At 39.4% G+C, this 25,748-nt stretch overlaps 1 protein-coding gene across 7 annotated transcripts in view; it reads right to left on the bottom strand.

Moving 5' to 3' along the window:
• Positions 1-347: 347 nt before the first annotated feature.
• The window catches only part of ANO5 (anoctamin 5), a 62,260-nt gene continuing 36,859 nt past the window's right edge, over positions 348-25,748 (bottom strand). For 5 of the 7 annotated variants that reach the window (XM_068400057.1, XM_068400058.1, XM_068400062.1 and 2 more), the window contains 15 exons: positions 25,471-25,584; positions 23,286-23,446; positions 22,583-22,717; positions 21,234-21,339; positions 21,084-21,144; positions 19,285-19,436; positions 14,937-15,011; positions 14,009-14,231; positions 11,347-11,516; positions 10,627-10,724; positions 10,229-10,359; positions 8,327-8,532; positions 6,401-6,582; positions 5,161-5,266; positions 348-4,298 (listed from right to left, as the gene is read on the bottom strand). In XM_068400057.1, the coding sequence (XP_068256158.1) occupies positions 4,077-4,298; positions 5,161-5,266; positions 6,401-6,582; positions 8,327-8,532; positions 10,229-10,359; positions 10,627-10,724; positions 11,347-11,516; positions 14,009-14,231; positions 14,937-15,011; positions 19,285-19,436; positions 21,084-21,144; positions 21,234-21,339; positions 22,583-22,717; positions 23,286-23,446; positions 25,471-25,584 (2,142 nt within the window). In that variant the 3' untranslated portion in view covers positions 348-4,076. The remainder of the gene's footprint in view (positions 4,299-5,160; positions 5,267-6,400; positions 6,583-8,326; positions 8,533-10,228; positions 10,360-10,626; positions 10,725-11,346; positions 11,517-14,008; positions 14,232-14,936; positions 15,012-19,284; positions 19,437-21,083; positions 21,145-21,233; positions 21,340-22,582; positions 22,718-23,285; positions 23,447-25,470; positions 25,585-25,748) is intronic. The other 2 variants (XM_068400059.1, XM_068400064.1) reach the window with 2 other exon arrangements.

The raw sequence follows: 25,748 nt of genomic DNA, 5'->3' as shown, positions 1-25,748 counted from the left end.
ACTCACCCATGCCATCCTGGTCCATGTGCATTGCCTACAATATACACAGAACTTAGTACAGGTTCCTTGGTAATTCATTCTTAAGAAAATGCATGAAGAGAGAAAAGACAGTTACACAATGTGATTATCAGGTGGAAGATGGCAGTCAGACGTTGGCTTGCTTCAATGCTCTGAGTAAGAAACTTGTGAAGTTATAGTTGCAGGAAATCTACACCCAGCGTCCCAAGAGCCTGCAATGAGGTGCAGAAATCTGTATGAATACTGTTCTCCATGAGGCTCTCTGGGCATTTAAATACTTCATCTCCTCTCTGAATTCTTGGAATTTTCAAAAACAAGTTGACAGCACATTAAAAATAAACACCGCTTTATTTGCCAGGTTTAGATCTTATTAAACGTACATACGTAAGTTAGCTGAATGCAATGCTTAAAAAAATTTATTCCAACATTAGTGTATCATATATATCAGCAACATACTTGGCAGACAAAAATGCCACCCGTTACATGACAGTACAGGTCAAAACAAGCAGTACACATAGAACAGTAGGAAAGTCCATCTATTTTCACTGCGTCCTGTTGTCTCAAACCGATAGTATTACATAAAAAAGTAAAAGCATAATAACAAATCTTCTAGAAAAAACAGTATAGTGTCTTATAGTAGCACTCTCCTTTTGCAGTCGTTTGCTTAGAACATACCACACTAAATCTTTCCAAGGTAAAAACACTAAATTTTAATTAAAAAAAAAAAATCCCTGATTGTATTACACTCGAAAGGCCAATTTTCTTTTTCTAACTAATTCTAATGAAGCAATCTACTGTTGCTTGAATTACAGTAGTTCCAACACAGAACTATCTTCACTTTGGTTAAAGGACACTTTTAGATACTTATGTTAAACACACCAAAATCAAATATTCCAACAGTAAGAATAAGCACATCCCCAAACTGACCAGTCCATTTTTCTTATTTTTGTCACTTTTCAAGAACACTTCAGGAAATGTATATGTATGTGGACCATTATAATCCTAATCATACTAATAAACTTTTGTCAAAATACAGCTTAATGACAAGTAAAGTCAAACTATTATGTAAAGAGGTGTTAGACTTATTTTGCTATGTGACATTATCTCTTAATATGACAACACATTCTCTTTTCAATAGCTTCTATATACAAAGAAGTAATGCTGTGAAGTGTAATGATATATTTTCAAGATATATATTTCTTTTTAAATCTGGGATCAGCTTATTTTTTCCTTTTCGCTTTCTATTGTATGATATAACATATGCAAAACATCTGTTTGTATAGCATTAAATAGGAAGTGATCTCAAAAAATAAGTTGGAAAGAAACAAGAAGTAGGGGTCAAAACACCCATTCAAATTCAGGGCCTGCATGGGGGCTTCGGCATATCAATGCTGTATCCCAAACTAAGGTATTTCCTTGTTTTCCTCCATCTTGCTTTTAAATAGCGTTATTCATTCATAATACATCTATTTTGCTGACATCTTTTCAAGTGTAGTATATTAGGGCACTTCATTACAGGACCTGAAGAAACGAATGTTCCGTAAGCAGGAATAGTGCATCTAATGCTGAATTTTCAGATCTGTTTTCAGCTTCAATCAGATTGTATGTTTTGCATAGAAATATCGTTTTGCATCTCATCACCTTACCATCTGAAGCAACTGTTGGCACTGCTAACAGTAACAAAACCGTGAAATCTAAATTAAGCAGTTTAGTTAACAGTATACGTGTAAGAAGCAGCGAAGTCCTTGCATTGTGTAAATTCTGGTGCCGCATACATAATTATGGCGACTGATACTCTTCTTTGGCTTATACAGAGCTAAGTTATTTATACATGCATTCCTCCAATAAATCCATTACTTCAAATATATCTGAATATTCCAGAACATACAGAAACACAGAATCACAGAATCACAGAATCAATCAGGTTGGAAGAGACCTCCGGGATCATCGAGTCCAACCATTGCCCTGACACCACCCTGCCAACTAGACCATGGCAGTAAGTGCTATGTCCAGTCTTTTCTTAAACCCCTCCAGAGATGGTGACTCCACCACCTCCCTGGGCAGCCCCTTCCAATGTCTAATGAACATGGTCAGTTCATCATGAACATGAATTGCCAACATGCTTGATTTATCAAGCAAACTTACAGAACGAAGCTGAATAACTTACAGTAACGAGAAATGTACATCTGCTTCAACTCTTTGACTGGCAGCCAAACCATGTGATGTTCGTTCGAGGTAGGCACTTCAATGTTAAAACTTTTGCTAATAATGACGGTTCCACTCAAGACATTGATTTAAACCTCTATTACAACATTAAGCTTACTAGCCAAGTATTCCAAGACATAGGCTAGGTCTGCTAAAACAAGATACAGAAACCTTAATCTGTGGATCTAGTAAACAGTACATCGTTTGGCTGATATGGAATACAAATCTAAAGTTTTTTGTGTATACTTGCAAGGAAGTATAACTTTCAAAGTGCAAATATAGTAAAATTTCTAATCTCTCTAGCTGGTGTACTTCAGTGTGAGAGAACTCAACAGTCTGGTGCTACTTTATCTTAGCAGTCTAGGTACGAACTGCTCTCTCGGAACAGTTCGCACAGCACTAAAACAGAGGTGTGCCAAGGCAGGCATGGTTTGGTTAACACTGTACAGCTCTGTGTGCAGGTTCACAGTCTCATGATGCCTACAAGCACACTTTGGAAATACACATTTCCCCATAGTGATCGCTTTCACATCTTTTGCCAACTGCAAATAGACAAGGCACTAAGCATGGAAGGGTTGATAACGTTTTAAATATGCAGCAAAATCATAAAAATGCCTAACTGCTTTAAATTATAAAATGAGGGCACATTCATAAACAGCTGGTAGCTACTTTGCACAAGTAGTCATTATATATTTATAAACTCAATAACTTTGTAGAAAAGCCCCATGACAAAACAGAAAAAAAAAATCCTTCTTAAAGATTAAAAAGAAAAGAAACAAAACAAACCCCCCAGGCTCCTATGTATAAGGACAATAACAACATAAACATAGATAATTTGGCATGCTTACAACTTCTGAATACAAATTCCTGTACAAACCATCCAGCTAGATCAATTAGCGCAGCAGTCCAGCTCCCAAGCCACTGCACTGTGCAGCCACACTCCACAGTGTGCACCGAGTACAGACACACAGCTTCAGCCCTTTGTTGGCATTCACAGAGAATCCAAACAAAGAACCCAAACAAAGGAGCAGCTTTGGCCAAAACTAATGTCAAACATCATCTGCCAATGGCAGTTTTTGAGACTGAGAAATAAATTAGCTGTACTACTTCAAATTGTATACATCTTTTCAAAAAACACTGTAATCAGATGATTCCACAATATTTGCATTTAATGCAAACTCTTTGGCAGATGATATCTTCATGAAAATAAATTCTGGGTCTTTCTCTCCTTCATTAGTATGTATTAACTGAATTCTGTGCCTATGAATAATTCCAAGTGGAATTAAGCCAATATATCTTTAAAAATCAATTCCTTCTAAAAAGTGTATAGAAGTTCAAAGCTGCAAACAAATGTTTCGTAAGACACAGTGGATACAAAAAAAGCCCCAAACCCTAACCCTTGTATCAGGAGTGTTTCCTATTTTAAATGATCATGTCACAAAAATAGTAATTCTCAGCACTTTCCACAGCAGGAGTCCTCTATGATATTCTTTTCATTCAGCTGGGATACAGCCTGGAACTTTGCATTTAGCAACCGGGAGGGCTTGGTGGTAATGACCTTATGATATCCCGTGAGCCCTTTGAGGGTAACATTCCCTACACTGCGAATGCAAATGCAAGATTACACTTATTATTCAAAGTGATGGGTAAATAGAAAACAGTGCTGAAGTCATACAGTTAAGTAGATTTACTAAACCTAGAATGCTCAGTAAGACTTTTAAAGAAAAGTCTAAAATCTTTGGACTGAAAGCGAAGGGTTGACACTGTCCTATAGCTTTCAAGATGATGCACACTGAGCAAATCACAGATAAAAAAGCTAAAATGAGCTAAATCCCAAACAGTTGTTTTTTCAACTACATTGCTCTGGATAACTCCATTCTCCCTTCTGTGGCGATGAACTCCTTTTCCGTGGCTCGTTTATCACCTTGACACAGTCTCTCCTTCAGTTTTTCAAGTTCATACTCATGTAGGATTTTCTGTGTTAAATATTTTTCACGTTTTATTTTGGCTTTCACGTCTGCAGGGACATCAGGAATCATCCATGCTACAAAGAATTTGACGATGAATACAACATGCTGTGAAAAAAAAAAAATATAAAAGGAAGCCAGGAGAAATGTAACAACTCATTACCAAATGAAACACCTATTGTTTTATCTAACACCAAATAGATCACTTTTTGTTCACATACAGGACACATTTCACTTGGCTGTCCTGGAACAATACATAATAAACTAACGTGTATCTGAGATGTGCAGAACGACTAAAACACTTCCTTTTATGCAGAAACTTTAATTCCAAACCATGTATGAATTAGCAAACCCAAGAGGAAAGTGTCAGGTTCTGAATCCCTAGCATCACTTTCTAATACTTCTGTCTGGTTTCTTAGAAAATTCACATGGCCATGCTGATAACGCTCAGCTACTGAGAGCTGAAAAGATACAGTAGGAAAAGTGATGAGAAGAGCACTTTAACAACTCCCTTTTCCCTTCAGAACTTGCAAGACAGTGGCTTAATACTGAAGTGCCAGTTATCCAAATTATTGATTTAGCTATTTTTAGCCAATATACATCACTGCAAAATGCTTTCTGGATTTTGAATAGTCATCTCACATGTAGGTCTTTAATGAAACCAGGAGCAAAGGTGCTAGTCCTGGTGGTTCATGGCTCTTCCATCTGCATAAAGACCTTTTCTATTTTGCTGTTTTATTTCCATCAAATTTAGCAGCGTCCTCAGCTGTTTTCACCGTTCTTACTCTGAGGTTAACTCCCTGAAGTTAAAAGACCTAGTTATAGTAATCACTTAGGACATGAGTATTTGGTATTACTTAGGGAAGAAACTATTTTATACTCTCAGCAATTCTATTTTCTGTAACGTTAGTAACTATCTACAGAATCTCTAAGGTACCAATTTCGGAAGGAAATTTGGTAGGGAACATACCTCCATAATAATGATAAAGGCCAGTTTTGCAGCAAGAATGTGCCAGAACTGCATAGTGTGCAAATATTTCCTCTCATGATCTGGAGGATATCGATAGTCTCTGTACCTGTTGGATAGGAAGACATGCAAAGGTGAAATGTCATATTCAGTCTGAGACAGATGACAAGCTCAGTGACACTTACAGGCAAATACAGCTGTCATTTAAGGGACCTTTTCATCTTGTTTTAAATGGTCTGTTTCCTTTTGCAGAAAAAGGTTGCCTCTCACTTTGTTTCTATCTTATGTTTGCTTAAACACCCCCACATTCACAGCAACAGAGCAGAGGATGTGTGAGAAGTGAAATTTTGTACATAGGTTACTTTTTTTTCAGGCAATGACCAAATAATAAGAGGTCAGAGTGATGGAATGTATCACACAGGAACGGACAAGCACTGAATAACTATGACAGATGTTGACAGATTATGGCCTGGGCAGACGCAGGGTTTAATGGAAGGACAGTCTTGAGTACGTGTTCTACACTCATATGTGTAAGTAGGATAAAGACTCCCGGGGCTTTAAAGCTAAAACATCATACAAATGTAGCTGCTTCTTACAGCGTTGGAGTTTTTTAGTTTGGTTCATTTGTTTGGGGATTTTTTTTTTTCATCAAATCAATACTTCTCTTTTACCATAGACTTTTCCAAGGTTCTTTCTCAATTATTCTAGAACCTCCAATGCTGCTTCTAGCAAGAAAGGACTATTTTTTTAATGAAAGCAGGATGGCCCAGATCCTTGGTGGTATCTAGCATAGTAACAATTGACTGTAAATACCCTATCTCATTTTCAGCTTTGGAATCTAAACATTTCCTTAATGATAATTCCTTGTCCACTTAGGTATTGCAGCCTAAAAACCTTTGAAAATATAGGCTGAAGTTTCCAACCGTAGGGACATGAATCTCCTCCATCACTCAAAAAATCAATAGTTTAATTAAGCTAAAAACCCAAAACCAAATAAAAACAGTTTAGCAATGAGACTCCCAAACAACAAAAAGGTGATTTTTTTTTTTCATTACTGGCATGATTTCTTACCATCTCAAGCACTGCCTTGTTAATAGCTTAAATATTAACACTTACCTCTCACATTTCAGAATGATAAGAATGACATAATTTAATTTCTAGTGGACTACTTAGATCTGCATTGACTTTTTATGCTGTATTCTAAACAAAGTGATAAAATATTTATTATTATATCAACACCAACCTGCATATGACAAAGTTTTCTGGATTCATTTTAGGCTCGTTTCTGTCAGGGAAATCTGAGATTTGAAACACTGACAAACTATTGTTTATGTAACCAGACATAGGCGAGTCGTCGCTTTCAGAATAAGCATAGTAGTAAACTAAACGAGGAATCATATCTGACGTGAATGCAACAATAAAAGCCTGAAAAAGAAATTGGAAAAAGAAATTAAGGAAGTGGCACACAAAACTGGTGAGCAGATTCATAAGGGGTTTCGGTACTGTTACTCTGTGGCATAACCCAGGATCTTTTAAGCAATGGTGAGCATGATCGGGGGCACTTTACCAAGGCACAGACGCTGACTGCAGCCTCTGCTGCAAGGATCAACACTCAGTGAACAAGATATATGAATAGTCCTTACAACAGGCACCAAATCCCAAATATCCCCTCACCCCAAACTGTCTTCTGTGATAACAGTACTCCTTAGTGAAAGAGGAGATGTGGTTTAAAATTCTTGTGAGAAAGGACAAACTTGGATCCAGTGTGTGAACACTCTATGCAAGAAGAGGAGCCATTTTCTCCAGCTGTATTTAAAAAGGAAATGATGGCTACGAGCACATTTTGCCTGGAAACTCAAGGCACTTAAGATGCTCAGGTACCTTGCTAGTTAGGCAATACCTGCAAGTGGGTTTGTTGCCTAAGACACTTGCAGATCTGATACTGTTTAATATTCTACACTAAAAAGATGCAACTCTTTTGCTCAGCAGTCTGCTTTACATTATACTTAAGGCGGAATACTAGCATAGCGTTTAGTTTCCCGTTTATAAAAAGTACTCTGAGCCCCACAGGGGCACCCAGAAGCAGTTGAATGAGCAGAATTCCCACAGAACAGGGAGACAGACCTGTAGGGGAAAGGGACCTGGGGGTCCTAGTGGACAGCAAGATGACCATGAGCCAGCAGTGTGCCCTTGTGGCCAAGAAGGCCAATGGCATCCTGGGGTGTATTAGAAGGGGTGTGGTTAGCAGGTCAAGAGAGGTTCTCCTCCCCCTCTACTCTGCCCTGGTGAGGCCGCATCTGGAATATTGTGTCCAGTTCTGGGCCCCTCAGTTCAAGAAGGACAGGGAACTGCTGGAGAGAGCCCAGTGCAGAGCCACGAAGATGATTAAGGGGGTGGAACATCTCCCTTATGAGGAGAGGCTGAGGGAGCTGGGTCTCTTTAGCTTGGAGAAGAGGAGACTGAGGGGTGACCTCATTAATGTTTATAAATATGTAAAGGGCAAGTGTCATGAGGATGGAGCCAGGCTCTTCTCAGTGACATCCATTGACAGGACAAGGGGCAACGGGTGCAAGCTGGAACACAGGAGGTTCCACATAAATATGAGGAAAAACTTCTTTACAGTGAAGGTAACTGAACACTGGCACAGGCTGCCCAGAGAGGTTGTGGAGTCTCCTTCTCTGGAGACATTCAAAACCTGCCTGGACGTGTTCCTGTGTGATACGATCTAGGTAATCCTGCTCCGGCAGGGGGATTGGACTAGATGATCTTTTGAGGTCCCTTCCAATCCCTGACATTCTGTGAAGAGAGAAATGTCATCCGGCCGACAGAATCAATCCACCTCTCCTGTCGCCTACGGTCCCCTCTGGGCAAACACTGTGCTTCCTCTGAAGCTTAGTAGCTTCAGACTGGCTTATGGCATTCCAAAACACTGGAAACACAGACAAGGGAATGAAAGGTTATGGTCCAAAGAAGTGTGGACTGGGAGCTGCATGTCATCAACACACAGCCAAACCAAACCACCCAAAAGGTTTAACCATATGTCCACAGGGCGATGTGGTAAAGTGAATACTGGTGATGAAGGAGAAAAAAGAATGAGCTGATTTTTAAACCTGAAAATTCTGAGTACGTGGAAGAATCACAGTTGATGTAGCACAGTTAACATACTTACATTAGTGACAACAGACAGGATGGCCATTCCATTCAGGATTTCTTGCCAAACTCCTATGCTATGTGCTTTTGCAGCCACAGGTCTTCTGTACTGAGTGGTTAATTTCCAGGAGTCTACTCGAATCTCCAGGATATTATTCATCAGCGCCAGAAGGGGAGCCAGGGGAAAGGACGCCACGAAGAGAGTAATGAATCCAAACTGAATGACTGCAAGGGAGAAAAGAAAAGTGCCAACATCTGCCCCTACAAAAGTACCCTCAGGGTGACAATGAAACATGCAAGTTGCCACTCGCAGACAAATTGTGCCAGGCTGCACAACAAGTACTCTCCAGCCCTGGCCTGAGCTAAGTAACAACATGCCTCTGCCCCGAGACTTCTCTAGTCTCTTAGGGCTGCATTCAGCAGCACCCATGGGAGCGGGGCATTCGGGTCCTGTCAAGTGATGCTGCCAGCAGTGCTGGACACTAGTTCTTTCATGGTGCTGCAGGTATCTCATGAATGGAACCTAACTGTAGGGCAATGGGAATGTACTCGTACATCAAATTTCTGAATTACGAGAGAGGAACAAAACCAGGCTCATTTTCCTCTCCTGCAGCCTGTTCTCCTTTTACTTATCAGCTACACTCTTAAATGAAAAAGAGGAAATACTTCTACTTTTATCACAACCATACCTCCCGCTATTGTTATTGGTTTCGTCAAAATATTAATACCAATTCTGTATGTATAGTTCCATTTGCGACTCTTAACTTTATTTTATTTACAATTCTTAAACTACACAAATGATCCCTTTAGTCATTACCAAAATGAAATGCCTCTTGGTACAGAATGTGACAGTCCTCAATGCAGAGCCAATACTGCCATTATATTTTAAAGACAGGAAACAGAACATCTTGTCTGGTTTAAGCAGAGGATAAAAATAAATTCCCATACACCAGTGAACAGCTCTTCCATGATTTTAGTGATAAGTTCTTCATCCTAGACAAGCAACAAAATTCCCCCTAGCTTAGCAGCCCCAGGACAATGCTGGAGCGTACTGGTTCAGTTCTGATTCAGAAAGAGCAAGGACGTCTATTAACAGGCACGGCTGACAACGCTGATTGTTCTGAGTGTGTTAATTTCATAAAATCGCAGCTCTACATGAAATATCATGAAGCGTATGAAGCGACAATAATAAAGCTACACATCTCTAGGCAATCTAGAACACTTAGCGTTATTTCTGTAGAAATTAAACAACACAAAGGCCCACTTTTCAACAAATTTTGTCCTTAGAACAGACAAATATTAATTTCTTTCTTTAGGTCTTTTAGATTTAGTTTCGCTTCAGTTTCTAGTTTTAGTTTCTCAGGTTTTGTAAACTGATTTCATACGCTGACCTGTTCACGTTACCTTTGAAAAAATCCTACTCCGTTACCCACGCTCCCCCTGCTGGTCTATCAGACTGTACGGCAGCACTAATCAGTGCAAACCTCAAACTAAACAGACTCTCCCTGATCCACTTCATAGATCTCATACCTGCAGTACCCATCCTTACAGCACATTTGGCTCTCATCCTATACTTACCATTTCCACTGACATCAGCTGAGAATATGCTTGGGAACAAGAACAGAACAGACATCAAGACAGCTGGCTGCACCAAGAATAATGTTCCCCATTCAAATGAGGGAAACAAACAGTCTTTGTAGTGTTTCTGTGAAATTCCCCGCAGTCTAAGATGCAAAGGCAGCTTTTTTGTTTGTTTTAATTGGGCTGACCTATTTAATGATTTCCAGCAGTTAATAGTCTACTGTTTACCAGATGAAAGTGGTGGCATTTATCCATAACAATTAATCGAGAAGCTATTTTTTTGAAAGTGTCAGTACAAGGTGTCTTGTCCTCTATTCCAAATGTGTATTTTTAAACTTACCCATTTCTAGATATTCATAGAACAGGCCTAAGGCTCCAAACGTCTGCAGATCATGGTCTTGCTCCCAGCGACTGTATAAATTTTCTGGATTATTTCTGGCTTTCCGGCGACCCCACCAGTTACAAATCCAGCTGTATATGCGGGAAACAAGTTAACAATGAGAGAAGCAGATCAAGTATCCCTTTCTCTAAGCAAGCTCCTTGTTGCAACATGCTTTTACGAGCACGGCTTTCACAAAAAGAGGCCAAAAGCCTCTATGAAATGAGTCTACTTGTCCGAATTTGTGCCCAATTGACAGAATTTTTCTTAGCTTCTTCACATGGCAATACTTGTTACCACTCCTTCCAAGAATTTCCTCTGTCTATAACAGAGGCATCTCAGTGTAAAAGATAACTTACGGTACAATGGCCTCTTGGATATTGCCCCAGATCTGTTTGCCAGCCATGACTATGGTGAGCTGCGTCGTCAGTTCTATCAAACAGCCCGCAGGATCGCACTGGCAGAGACAAATTGCAGGTTAATAGACATGGATAATGGACATTATCCAGACAAACTATATTCTACTACCGTATAAATGAAAGAAAGAAGAGGAGTTCTTAAAACTTGTTAGGACAATACTTAATTTTCACCTGGACTGCCAGCTAAGAGACCCTCTCAGGAAAGCTGTTACAGAAGGGCTTTCAGTGCTCAATGTGCTTGATAAAACACACACCAAAACATAACGACCATTTAAAGACAGAGTAATTCAGAGATGCTTCAGGCTGACCACTGTGCAGATAGACAAAGACAGGGCAGCGCGATCTGCACGCAGGAGCCACCCCACAGCCTAAGACCTATGGCGAGATCCACTGGTATTTCAGGGGAACTGGGGCCAAGAAAAGCTTTCTGATTTTTCACCCTTGTGACTAAGAGCCACAGATTTTCACTGCTGGTGCTTCCCTGACTAGCAACAGCAGGAAGAATCCTTGGAAGCCCTCCATCAGCCTCAGGATGGCCAGCTGAGGTCCAGCTCATTCCAGACCAAACCTGCAGCTGGTAATTCATGACTAGGCAGGTTGGAGGGGATAAAGAGTTTAAACTAGTTTATTGTTATTCAATCCACCTTGATAAAGTCCTACCTCTTCATTTCGCCAGCGATTAAACATGTATGTGTAGGCACCTGGGTAACCAACAAACTTCCCTTTGAAGAAGGCCACATAGAAGCAGGATGAATAGTAGTTGACAAACTGGAACAGAAACATTTTCATAGTGAGCCTGTTCTCATACTCCATATGAGTTCTGGGAATCTCTGTGAAACCAGAAAACAGTAATTTTATTTTCCTTTGTTCCCTTTAAAAGGATACAGATTCATAAATACTCATCACCCACAGTGCCCTTACATCACAAAGGAAAAAAAAAAAACCCAAATAAACCACTGTAAACAGTTCAGCAGACAGAATTCCTGCTCTCAGACACCCTGCCCTTGATTTACAATGCAATGCTCTGAGCTGACAAGCAAGTGAAACTCATTCTTGAAATGTTTATAAGCTTCAATTTCTCCTTCTTTGTACTGTCCAGTAGCACTTGTCCATCCCAAAATCTTTCACTATTTTTAGGAGATCCAAGATGAGTCTCAAAGATTAACTAGCAGGGTCTTCTAGACGATCAAAATTTCACTGTTGGCAATGCACATGATAAAGAATTTTTTTTTCTTTGTGATAGAGAAGTATGTCACAGTATTTTTTTTTCAATATGCTGTATATGTGTGACTTATATTGAAATCAGCAAAAGTGGATGGGCCCTGTGCCTCTGAAAGATGAGACTCAGTGGGGGGAAGAATAGGGAAGGGTACAGCCATCTTGGAGGTACTGAACATCACCAAGCCTTTACTTAAGATTTTCCTGCCTTTGTAATCACATTTTCAATCCTGTTCACATTTTAGAGGTAGCAGGAAGCCCTATGCACATTATTGGTAAAATGTCCTGTTAAATGATAACATACAACCAAGTCAAGCTGGGAGAAAGGGGAAGAAAATACACCACAAGCATTCACATTGCTCTAAATTGGTCAGGACCTGGCAGACGCGTTGAACTACCCGACCCTATGGCAAAGTGCTTTTATGTATCCGAGTAAATTAACGTTTCCAAGCTTGGCATAAGTTTGCCCGACAGAAGGTATTTACTGGGACCCTGTAGTGTACTACAGAGGAGGCAGCGCTCCGGTGAGGCAGTCTGCCTAGGCTGCAGCTCATTAAAGTATTTTTATTGGCAGTGAGCTGTTCAAACGTTTACGTCAGACACTTGATGTCCACAGCACCAGAGGCAGATACACCTGCATATCTGAAAACAAAATCTGGCCTAACCTTTTTAAGCAATTCAAGAGTGAAAAGAGTGAGAACAGACAATCCTGACAGCCACAGCCAACATTTCCTATGCTGGACCCAACCGTGTTCCCACGCCCGGGCTCAGCGAGGCTGCCACGGCTGCCAGAGGAGGGCAGCAGTCCCACAGAAATAAACAGATTTACTTTCTGTAACTGACAACCACAGGTAGTGCTGACACTTTAGAAATTAATCCTCCACACTTGCAAGCAGCAAAATAACATTGCTGAGCCTTCATGCTTATAATTGATGCCCTTCAAGAAAGAAAGAGTAAAAAAATCGTGATTTTCTGGGGCTTTTTTTTGTTGGTTTCTTTTTCACCAGGGGCAATTTTACTTATTACTTTTCTGTCTTTCTTTGGTCTAATTTGGCCAAGTGAGATAAGCAATACAGATCTCTGAGACAAGAGATGGTCCACGATAAATCAAAATAAACACACTGCAACATCCCATTAAGTCTCTGCAAGAAACACCGTTCAATTCTTGATTCCAGTTGTAAGACTTCATAAAAAAAGATCACCCAGCTGTTTTAATGACAGCTGTACAATCTACAAATACCTAATACTTTCAGCTCTCCCCCTCCAGCTGAATATTCTGCAATTATTTCTTTCTATAAAGCACCTGCAGGGACTTGTACATCTAAATCATTACACGCAAACAAAGAAAAATACATAAGAAGGGCTCTAGGGAAGGATATTTCCAGTCAAACATAAAATGTGCTACTAAAGTAATAGATCTTTCTGGGCCTGCCTGCCTGCCTGCTGGCTCCTCCAGCTCTGGGGGTAGCCCACTGCAGGTAATGCTACCAATGGCTACAGCCACAATGACACATCTCGGGCCCAACTTCTCGACCTGCTCAGTCTCTGCCTTCAACCTGTATTAACTCCAAATCCATAAATCCATAGCTAAGGGAAATACGTGCCAAGAGAAAACCCTCGAAAACATACTGTCCTACCCCACCCCCCAGCCTCCTACCTCTTCCCCCAAAGTAAGAGACATGATTATTTAGTCTTTTTTTTTCCTGTAAAGACGGCTGTGAAAGCTGTGATCTATTTTTAAAAATGTATCTTCAGGATTTCTAATTGAAATACTGCTAAATCAAGTCAGTTTGATCTTGCTTTGGTGACTCTAATGTAACACATAGTAAATTTTAATTCTGTTCAGAATTGTGATTGTCTCTGTAGCCGAATTTTAATATAAGCAAACATTATACTAAGAGAAACCAGCTTATGGTAGCTATTCAAATGCAGGGAAAATGTTCAGCATGGTCATGTATACAACTGAGTCACTGCTGCAAGCTACAGACTCATTAGTCCTAGCGCTCCCGCTGTGCCCAAGTTGAGAACAACTACATAAAGCACCTCTGGATGGGTTCTACCTTTAGTGATCCTTGAAAGTTGTGCCTTCAGGTACACTGCTTACCCATATCAGTAATCCAGATGGCTATTCTCTCGTATAAGAAATTCAGTATCATGATGATGACAAAATTCAGGCATGAGGCCGTGACTGAAGTTGCCAGCTGAGGGGTCAGTAATCCACTGATGGGCTGTAATTGTTGAGCGTTCTCCATCAGGCTGGCAAAGGCAGCGTACACCGCAAGGCGATACACGATCACAGCGATCATGCTAGCTATAATCAGAGACACCTAAGGAAAGGACAGAGATCTGAAATACGCTTACAGCTCAGTATAGCTATGCATGCAACTTTTGAAATAAGATGTAAATCATCATGCTTTATAGTTTTTGAATTTTATTCTTTATCAGTATGTGTTCAGCAGCAGTGAAATGCAGAATACACAGGCAAAATACCTTGTTCTATTAGATACAGTAAACTCAACAAAATTATATTGTTAACACAAGAAAAGCAGAAAATCTAATACCAATATTAAAAAAAAGCTAAATAGTGCAGAAGACTACAGACTCATAGAAACGGAGATGGAAGGGACAAGTTAGATTATATTGTCCACCCTGAAATCACTCTGTAGATATTTCTACAGAGCAATATGTAGATATTTCATTGTAGTGAATAATTATTTTTTTTTTTTCGCCTTTACTACAAATTTTTTCAGCATGGTCTGTTAACAGTACATACGCTAGAGAAAGTTATCCCTATGTTAAAATGTCCAGTCAAATTACTAATTAACGACTAAAAAATTTCCAAGGGTTGTTTTTTTTTTCTTTTTTTTCTAATCTGAATTGAAGTGCATTTTCCGTGACAGCAGGAAATCTGCAGGACAATAATAAAAGCGTGTGTTAATATCATGATTAAAACCAGTTTGCGTTACCGTAATGATTAGTGATGATCAGCAACTCTAATATATGTTAAAATGACGATTCAAAAAGATGCTCACCCAGAACAACACTGTAGTTCCCGAGATGCAGAACCGCACAGCCTGGCTAGTTAGAGGCAAATAAGGCTCCATCTCCTGAAACAGTCAAGCAAGCACAGCACAGTTCACAAATCCATCATCTTAGTCTAACATCAAGCAGCACACAGAGCTCTCATCAGCTGTGTGAAAAGTGCCCACATCCGAGGGAAACCATTCAGAATCCCCCCCCTCTCTAAAAGGGCAGAGAGGACATGATTTCGAATGTGCTGGGAGGGGAAAAAAAGAAGATCAGGACAGAAGTAGCCATAACAATGCTAAAAGTAAAGACAGTACTTGGAAAGAATGGTTAAACCTTTGTAAAAATCAACGAGTAGCTGAAGTAAGAAGACCGCCTCCTTCCTTAGATGAACAGGACAGAACTATCACTGCCATGCCAGGTCAGCTGTCATACAGCTCTGAGTCCAAAACTGGGCTGAATTTTAAGAAATTCTTCATGTCAAAGTTTCTTAAAATGGTCATTTCCTTGGATGTACCATGTTTTTCCACACAGCCAGAGAGTGTTTTCCTCCACTCCTTAAATTTTTTTTAATTGAAGAAATGGCTACATTCATTAGTTGCCAATCTCTGCTGCAGCATCAGGCAGCCAGGTCTTACCCAAGAGAGTAACCCCATATAGCACATGAACAATGTTCCATGTTCGTGTAAAGTTCTCTTTTTTGCAACCAATTCTAATTCCTAAAATATCAGATTACATGTATTAAGAAAGGATCATTTAAGAACTAATGCCAGTGGAAGAACATTTAGTAAAAAATAATCTGAATTTGATAAATCTTTGGGACAAGGCATTGTAGTTTGCTTACACTCCTCCTGGATAAAGGGGCAACAATTAGTACAGGCAAGAGCAATATTATGTATATTATCAATAAGTACATCGAACCAGGAAATGCTTATCTTGACAACAGAAGATACTGAACCTGTACAATGTCGTTGAAGGGAGTTTATTCTCTGTGGCACAAAAGCCCAGAATGCACCGGCATAACGCGGCGTAATTACACTGAATACAACGGCTGCAACGAGCTGCATGTTTCTCCCTGACACAACCAAGCAGTAGCAGTTGTTTCACAAGCGTTGCTTCTTGATGGCAATATTCTTCAGTCCATCGGCATGCTCATACCAACGTGATTTTGTGTGAAGTGTAATGTGCTGTCCTCTCGGGAGAGATATACTGCCTGTGCCTGCCCAAGTACACTTACTGAACACAATTATCAATAGTGTAGTCTCGAGTCCCAACAAGCTGTTTGATGATGATAACAGATAAAGGCTCTATTAACAGAGCTATAAAAAAAAAAAACAACAGCTGAAGATAAGATACAAGCACAGATATCAGATGGCTTTACACAGGCTCCTAACGTTTTATGCCTATTATGTACTAATACATAATGTGTGGCACTTAGTGCCATGGTCTAGTTGACACAGTGGTGTTAGGTCAAAGGTTGGACTCGATGATCCCATAGGTCTCTTCCAACCTAGTTGATTCTGTGATTCTGTAATAAATAATATGTATATTCTATACTAAGACAAATATTTCGCACGTTCTAGGCTATTCAATAAGTTTTCTACTTTAGAACAAAATGTAGGCAATAATGTGCAATGACAGAGCCTAAGTTTGAATGGAATGCTTCATTATTTATGTAAATTAAGATTCCACTCTAATCAGCAAAACCAGATTTTAGCTATGATCTAGCTAAATAGTTCAACATCATGACCACATGAGGTGTTAATTAAAGCCTCAAGATGGGCAATTTCCGTTTCAGTGCACCCAGAACTTTGAATCATGGCCAGGAATAATGAGGAAACAATTTTCTGAGCAAAGCAAAGCCAGCCTTGGGATGCAAGAAACTCAGTGACCTGTATCCATATTACATTATCAGCCTGCAGAATTAACTTATTTGAAATCACTGTCCTTTCATGTGTTCAGTACTGCACATTGTCTAATGAAAGGAAATTGCACTACAGCAGGGCTAACCTGTATGGTTTGCTATAACTGGGTTTTGACAAGGATCACTGCTAAACCCTGCCGCACAAAATCTGCTGAAAATCCACCAAGGCAATAAATTGATGTGTCATAAAATAAAGGGTTGTGCAGTCATTGAATTCTCACGGTAACTGTTAATGCATACTTAGAAAGCACAGAACAGTGCAGTATCTCAGAGTGAGATAAGAAAAAAGTATTACGATCCAATTTCTGTTTCTAAAATAATGTCCAAATAAGCCATCCTACCTAAGAGACCTGCATGAATTTAGACAGAGAACAATCTGCTCCCCCAGGACAGTTATACAAATGTACCTCACCCACATCATCTTTGGCTGTTGTCTCCTGCGGCTGATTCACCTCGCCAGACTATAGGCTTTGGTCCATGCTGTACATAACCACTGCCTACGAGTCGCCCTATCCCTTCCCTGTCCTCACACGACTCCCCTCTGCTGCAGCCCGTCACTTCGGAGCACACAAGGGCCATGAACCGCCTGGGTCATTTCCCCCTGCTCTTTCCTTCAACGGCAGCAGAACCGCCGTGGTCCAGCTGGCTTTGGTCACTGTGCAGCCATGGCAGAAAGGGGAGGTGTTGGGCCTGAGCATACACACGGATGCAAACTAGCAAATAACACGCAACAGGCAGATGTCTGTTTTCAATTAGCTGAACTAACTAATCAAAAATTGATTTACCTGAAACTGTTTTCCTGAGCATGCAGAAATCAATACCTCATTGGAGCTACACTCAAAATCCCAGTGCGTGGTTATCAAAGATCTCTGCGTGACTACAGCATATATGTAAACAGGTGTAAGAACAACAGCACTAATGCTGCATGTGCAGACAGGGAGGGAGAGAGAGAAACTGTCTCTCATGAGAAATAAGATTAGTGTATATATTCCCTAATAATTAAGGAAAGAAACCCTGAAAGACAGGGCTACTCTTTATATAACTATGATGCTTCCCATGTTCTGGCTAAGCTTCTATTTCTTTTCTGAAGACTGTGTTATCTAAGTCAACTTATGACTAGTGAAAATAAGTTACTGATATACAATTCTAGGAAGAGGAAGGATGATTTAAAAATACATCAAACTGAGGTGGTAGATGATGTATTGGAATGCAACCATCTGATCCCTAAATTCGTCAAATAACTCCTACCGAAATTAAATTTAAATGAAGACAATTAACATCTAGTAGGTATTTACATAGAGCATTTAGCAGAGTTAAATAGTGTGGTTAACTGTATCTGAATTAGATTTCGGACAAAGGGCTTCAGCAACCTTCATCTCTAGCGTTCCCCGAAGTGGTTATATATCAATGTATATCAATAGGGCAATGGTTGGACTCGATGATCCCAGAGGTCTCTTCCAACCTGGTTGATTCTGTGATTCTGTGATCAGAAACAAAATCACAGCTAGTCCCACTTTTGTATCTTTACATCAAGACAACTGCTCCTTCGTATGTTGTGCAGGGATGAGAGAGAGTGCTTTTAAAGGCGTGAAGATTTCAGAGACTGCTACCCTGAAATGCGAAGGACACTGTAAAGATGGCGTTAGCCAACTGAAAGCTATAAACTTTGCCTTTGTATTCCTGATTTAATATACGAGTTTACTGTCGAAATTAAAATCAATAGAGTCAATAAAATCAAAATTCATGAAAGTTATGCACACTCCAGAGGCAAAAAATCCACCTTTTCTCATTTATGGTGTGTCAAAAGCCTAGATAACAAAAGACATCTGCAGGAAGAGAGCCATGGTCCATGAGATAGGGCATGCCTGTCATGTGCAAGAGGAGGCTGAAGTGTTGAGCGCCCTCGGTTACTGTTACCTTCAGACTGGAAAGCAGGACGGCCACACCGCAATGGCCCTGTGCCAGCATACACAGACCCTCCAAAGGCAGGGCTATCAACTCCAGAACTCACTGACGCTAACACAGCTACGCTGCTCTCGGCAGTTAAAGCGTCTATCTCTGATGCTAGTCAATCAGAGCGCGAACCTCAGCCCTCATCAACGGGATGCCTTCAGCAGGAACACAATGCGTTACCAAATTCTGCTTTGATATTCGATGCGATCTATTGTGTTCAGTGAGGGCGTGGTTGGTATCACGTTGTACATATTTAAACCAAACTCACTGCTACTATGAACAGTGCTCTGTGGAGATGCAATAGCTAAGGGCCTGCTCTGCTCCAATATAAATGCGGCATTGCTTATGTGTGTCACACAAATCTTTACCTAGCGATGAGATACAGACTTGTTCCTGAGGCAGAACTCTTGCATTATCAAACTACCTTTCAGCACACAACGGGATTTGCATGCATGTCCACCCAGCAGGCTCATTACCTGAGTTACAGGATTCTTCTTCTTTTGGGTACATTTTGCCTCGTACTCAGGCCTCAGCTGGAGCTGTTGCTGTTCCTCTTCAAAATCAACCAAATCCCACTCATATTTCAGTCTAGCTTGCCGTCTCTTCCAAAACTCCAAGAAAAGCGTAACTGCAATTTGGAAAAATTAAAATATAGTTAAGGGAGAAGTGAACAAGTTCATGAACCAAGTTAAACTTCTTTCTGCATTGGCTTCTATTCTGTGGTCTATTCTTTACCCTCACAGCGTGACCCATCTATTTTTATTGACCACCTATTAAAGTTCACAGCTAAGACCATAATATGGATTAAGTAATTTATTAGCTAATTGAATTCCAGAAGTGGATGACAAGGAAGATGCCAAGACAGGATATGGGTATTTCCATACTTATGATGACCATGTTCGATTACAGTTTAACTACTTTTCATATGCAAATAGCAACATGGAATTAAGAAAGGAACATGATAATTCAACTAACTGCTTCTGTATAAACCTGCACACACATAAACAACTACTACAAATACATAGAACTATTTTCAAGTATTATGTTCAAAGATTTATGTTGCTTTTTGATGATTATTTGATATCATGGTCATTTTAAAGACGGTGAGTGTCTGATGCTTTTCATATGATCAAGAGTGAGGCTGGCTTAAGAAATTTTTAAGACACTAGAGGGAACTGATTTCATATATAAAATAAACAACTATAAAAGTTATAATACTATTTAACATTTAAAAAGCCCTCTATAAACTACTTTTAAATGTAAACCCTTATTAATCTGATTGTTCTTATTTGAACTGGAGAGGCTTTACGGTTTACACAAATACAGGAAAGCTTATCTTCTGCAGTCCTAAAATCTTCTGCTGGTACTTCCTGAATGACTAATCCATGTCACTCAAAGGCCAGGGCTTAAAATGAAGAAAGGTTTAGGGACACAGCCATACAACATCATCTTCTTTGATTTTTTTTTTTTGAGAATTTTCCACGAAGAAGTTAGTGGCTAGGTCCTTCGATAATAAATACACAAACAGATTTTCTATTCGCACACAGAGATCTGTGTGTGTTAATTAAATATCTCTATTCAAATCAAAGATTTAATTATGATATTTCATACAAAAAGTATGAAACAGGAGACAAGGTATTTAAGGAAATAAGAAAAAATAACTACACTATCCTGCATCTATAAACCTTCTCAGAGTTTAAGAAAATAACATGTATTCAAGACAATATGATCTTAAAGTCTAAACAAGTATCACTTGGTGTGAAACCATGCTTATAGAGTCAGGAAATCCACCTATTTCTGCATCATCAAAACATACTATAATGTATCAACTTCATTGGAGTAGAAGCCAACTGATTCTCATCCTAAAAGTGCTGCTAATGAAGTGGCAGTGCTGGACCACCAGCCAGTGGAAGGACACAAAAGCTCTTTGCTCCCTCACACGGACTCTGGTAATGTGCAGGGCTCAACAGAGAGGACTCTTACAAGGACTGCATAAGGTTGGATGAGTCTGTTTTAGGTTACTAAGGGAAGAAACAAATGTTAGCAGTTAGAGTATGCAATGCTTACGATATCCTAGATATCTGCTGGGTTTTGTTTGGTTTTAAGTCCAATCCGTCTGTAACTTTAAATTATTTTTACTCTTTCATCACTTTTGCATCCGAGGCAGGATATTAAAGCGAAGCCATTATTCCTCCTCCTCCCACTTCCAATGTCCCTCAGCAGTTTGGCCAAGATCTCCTTACTGCTTGACATAAAACTGACCAAATGTACTCACCCCATATGCCCATGAAAATGGCAAAGAAGAGAGTTGCCACGTTGTCAAACAAATGGGAATACTGTGACAGAATACACAGGAACAGGTCAGTACCAGAACAGTTTTCAGTATGAACAAAAATGACAAGTGGCTGGAGAACCAGATACAGACCTCTGAGGATGCACAGGTGGTGTTCAGTCTCCAGTACTCGCACTCTCGGTCACAAAGAGGGCACATGATGATCTCTCCTCCAATTGCAGGGTCACAGATTTCTTTGCTGAAGAGAAAAACATGGTACAGTATGTGTGCTCATAGCATCTTAAGAGCTGCTACCTTAGTTTTATCAAAAAAAAAACCAAAACCACGAAGTTAATTTGTTCGAAGCTCAGCATTTGCAGCTTCACAGAGAAGATGCCAAGTCTTGTCACACTCACTAGTGTTAATCTGCAGTTGGTCAGGGCAAGCCAAGAAACGTAGCAGTTGCTACAAGGAGAAGCAGCAATTCACTTGGTATGGACTTTCTGATTTTATCAGTAATGAATGAGAAGTTTGCAAAGAGCTGTACTGCACCTGCACTGCTTTCAGGTGAGAGATAAACCACGTTATTTCTCATCAGGTTAGTAATGTGCTCGTAACACCTTTTCTAAAAGCAGAGGTATTAATTCAGCTATGCCATCTACAGTAAAATTTGCTACTTCAATTTAACTACTACAGTGGGCGAAGTTTACAATCCTATAATAGTCCTTCAGTACCCAGAGAAATCTGAACATGTAGCTATATTCCCAGGCAAATTCTCAACCTAGCTAAAATGGAAGTCTCAAAATGACATAATTCAATAGAATGGTTGAGAATTTTAACCTGTTATTCATCTTTTATGGTTAAAGCTCAAAATTTTCTGGAAGCCTTCTTATAAAAAACAGCGAGCAATTAAATGTCAACTCTGTTCTTTTCTCCTCACTCCCACGCCCCCAAATCCCTCAATATAATAAAACTTGTGATCCTTGAAGAAACAAATACAATGCTTATTTAAAGAGAAGCAAACTCTGGCTTCTGAGATACTGGATCCCTCTGTGATGGGAGAACACTGCTGATCCGTCCTGTACTCATGCTCTTGGCAGTCACTACAAATGATGACCTACACGAAAAGGTCAACAAACTACTCTGCAAGGTAGATTAAAACAGAAAAGCTTAAGGCAACAATAAACACTAGAAACAAACAATTTTCAGAGATGTCAGTGGTACTCTTTGGACTTTATGTATTGCAGGTACTCCACTATAAAAAGCTGTTGCCAATAAAATATTGCTTTTCACCTACAAATTGAGTCTTACTAATTAATAGTCACAAGTTCCGCATTAGCTGTCCACCACCATTTCAGTCAATAATGATACCTGAAGAACAAATTTGTCTGCTCTGACAAGCTTTAAAAGCTTGTTACTTGTTTTTTTTTGCAATAATGAAGTTTTCACACTGCTTAGCTTTTCCCATCATAAGCCCAGGAGATTTTCTACATCACTCTCACCTGCTCATATTTTCATCCATTGTAAACAAGCCATAAAGAAAACAGATTAAGCCAACAACTGCTGCAAGGAATAGCATCTCAGTGTAAAATCCCAGCCAAGCAAAATAGATTCCAATCTTCTCACCATAGTACTTCCTGAACACAAAAAACTGCAATTAATAGGAATACAAAGTGAAGTTTAAAACTGCAATAGAGAAAACTGGCTGGAGTCAAAATGAAACACTTGGCAAAATTCTCATTTAACAGAAGAGATCAAAGAGATCTTGGGTTAGGTTAGTTTAAATTTGAGTTTAGTATTGAATTAAGAGTCAAGCTTCAGAAACTGATTTTATCGGTGTTTTTCCAAGTCTGTGTTGAAATTTCAAAATTTCAAATCAATCTTTAAAAATTGTGGCAGATACTGACTATAAAAATGCAAGGTATTCTTGCTATGTGTTCCTCCACAGCTGAATTATCTGTAATATACCTGACCCCAGGAGCACTGGCTAGATTGAAAGAGGCTTGATTTGAGATAAAGCTTTTTTCCAGTTGCTAGTAAAAAACCTGTGTCCTGTCCTCCAAGGACCTAGTGCCCAATTAAGCATCCGATTCTCATGGGATCTTAAAAGTAGTAAAAATTTCCCAGCAGGATCAGGCTACAAAGGAATACACGGCTGTATTACAGTGAAAACCAAGTAAATGTAATAAATCACAAGTATTTCACCTGATGAGGTCCAAAGGCTGTTCTTTGTAGAACCTCAAGAAACGAGCCCACTCCATGTACAGTGTGTATCTCTCATTGTCACAGTTCGGATCATTTGCCTTTTTCCAGTACTGGCACTGCGAGCAAATCAGAGTAAAACACCTCATCGACAGACTCAAATACTACATCGAAAGAAACAAACATTAATGATGACGCACCCCTCTTAAGATTGTGCCAATTAAACTAACTTGAAATTCAAACTTAGCACTCTACTCCACCACTTTATTTAAGCAGAACCATTTTTATAGATGTAATGTTTTAAGATAATACACATTTTCAGAAAACATCTGTCAATCTTGGACATGAAGTTAGCCTGTACTGTAACCACATCATGTTATGTTACACCAGTGTAGTGTTGGTACTACTGGTAGATTACCGCAGGGAATGGTTTGCTCCTTTACACCGGTGTAGCACAGGCAATGGCACAAGTTCAAGCTTCCCTGAAGAAGAAAACCACGATTTTACTCAACTTCATTTAAAATAATGCCAATTTAAATCCTGTTCTCTGTACTTCAGTCTCATTGTAAATTGCACAGCCAAAAGCGTTTCACTGACAGATGTAAATTAGGGGATAGAAATTAAAGTTGTTTCCTGCCTCCAGCCATCGCACCATAACGTACTCCGTGCTGTGGCTTCTCAAGCTGTAAGGCAAGGACATGCAAAATGAAATTCTGACACTAATTAACTTCAGTGGTGGTCGTCATGTATCTACCTGTCAAATGGTAAGAAAATTTTGAAACTTCACCGGTTTCCTAGAAATGAAACTACAAAATAACCGCAGTTTCTGACAGCTCTTGTAATTTTATTTTGTGTTGTAGAACTCTGCCTTGAGAAGTATTTGGCTATGTCAAATGTCCACTTTGTGATCTTGGTTTTCCTTGTTTTCTGAATGCCTCTCAATCACAAAGAAAAGCATGAAAATTGGTTTCTAAATAGAAATCAAGTAAGTTTAAACAACCTAAAGTTCATTTTTTAAAAATATTTTAAAAGGTTAAATAATTATTTTTTAGACAATGATTTGTGAGTCTGTCTCATGATTTTTGAATTTTTTCATACGATTTCTTAGCATTTAAGTTGGTTGTACTTGTATAGAAGAGATTCTTGTACATTTGCTTTTTACTATCTGTGGTTTTGGTACTCCCAATAGTATAAAGTACTTCCCAGCCTAGACTAGTCTCCTACAGCCTAGACTTTGATCAGCTGAACTATCCCCCTGAAAACCTGAAGAATGTTCTTTCATCCATTTTTTTTCACTTTCTTAAGGGAGAAAAAATATTTTAAAACATTTAAAAACATAAATCTATATAAAGTATTTAAAAACATCTTGTGGTAGAATTCACAGATATAAACAAGCAATTTAAGTTGACTAAAGCATTATGACAAATCTCAAATAACTATTAAAAACAAGGAGAGAATTTAAGATTTAAGCAGCAAATCAAACGCAACATTCAGAAGAAAGAAAAAGAAATTAAAAAAAAATCCATAACAATTGGTAACCCATCTCTCTTGTTTCTCCAAGAGATTTCAGGGCTAAATCCATATATGTTGTATTAAAAATTGACCCTACAGCAAAACTAAACACCATCCTGACTGTACTTCCAGTATTGGCCACTGCTCACTAAAGCTCACTAGGAGATGGCCAAGTGCCCACCCCACACTGAACCGTAGGGCTCACGCAACTCATCGGACTTCAGTCCCAACATGGTGTGATCCCACGAGTATTTATACAACTACAGCATATGTACGTACACACCCTCCACACACACGCTGCTCAATGTATGCATCTACAGTAGGTAGGCATTCCTTGTTATAATATTTATAATGTACTACTGCATGATCTGTATCATAAATGTTACAGGAACATACTATGGAATAAGTCTCTCATACATTATGTGACTGACACATAAGTATATCCTAGAAATTCAGCTCCTGTGTGCACGCGTAGGAAGGAACATTCCAGCGCGTAGAAGCCAAACAGTAGGGCTGGCAGATACGTCTTGTGTGTTATAAACCAGAATCACTTACTGGGATAAATGGAAGGGTTTGAGTGCATTTTCGTTTCTGCCAGAAACAGCAAATGTCACAGTAGGTGAAAGAGTAAAAACATTGGGAAATGCTCAAGGGAACAGAAAGCTAAAATACTTACATCATGAAGAGGATACGCAGCTGAGTAGGTGCCATTATTTAGCAGTCTCTTAATCCCAAATTTCTTCTTCCCTTCTTCTGTTCCATACGGGCAACGTGTAAGAATATAATTAACCTGAGATTCAAACACAAGGATTTCAGACCTTTCCTGTTTTAAGGCCACTTAACAGAAACCTTTAATGGTTGTGCACTGTATATAATCTGCAGGAATAATATGCAAAAGCAAAAAGTGTTTCTTCAGAAGGCTCTACCCTGTATGAGACCACTGAGGGCACGCTC

This window comes from Nyctibius grandis, chromosome 4 (assembly GCF_013368605.1).
Source record: "Nyctibius grandis isolate bNycGra1 chromosome 4, bNycGra1.pri, whole genome shotgun sequence".
NCBI classification, from domain to species: domain Eukaryota; kingdom Metazoa; phylum Chordata; class Aves; order Nyctibiiformes; family Nyctibiidae; genus Nyctibius; species Nyctibius grandis.
The sequence above is the reverse complement of the archived record's forward strand: the minus strand, read 5'-3'. Positions and strand labels throughout refer to the sequence as shown.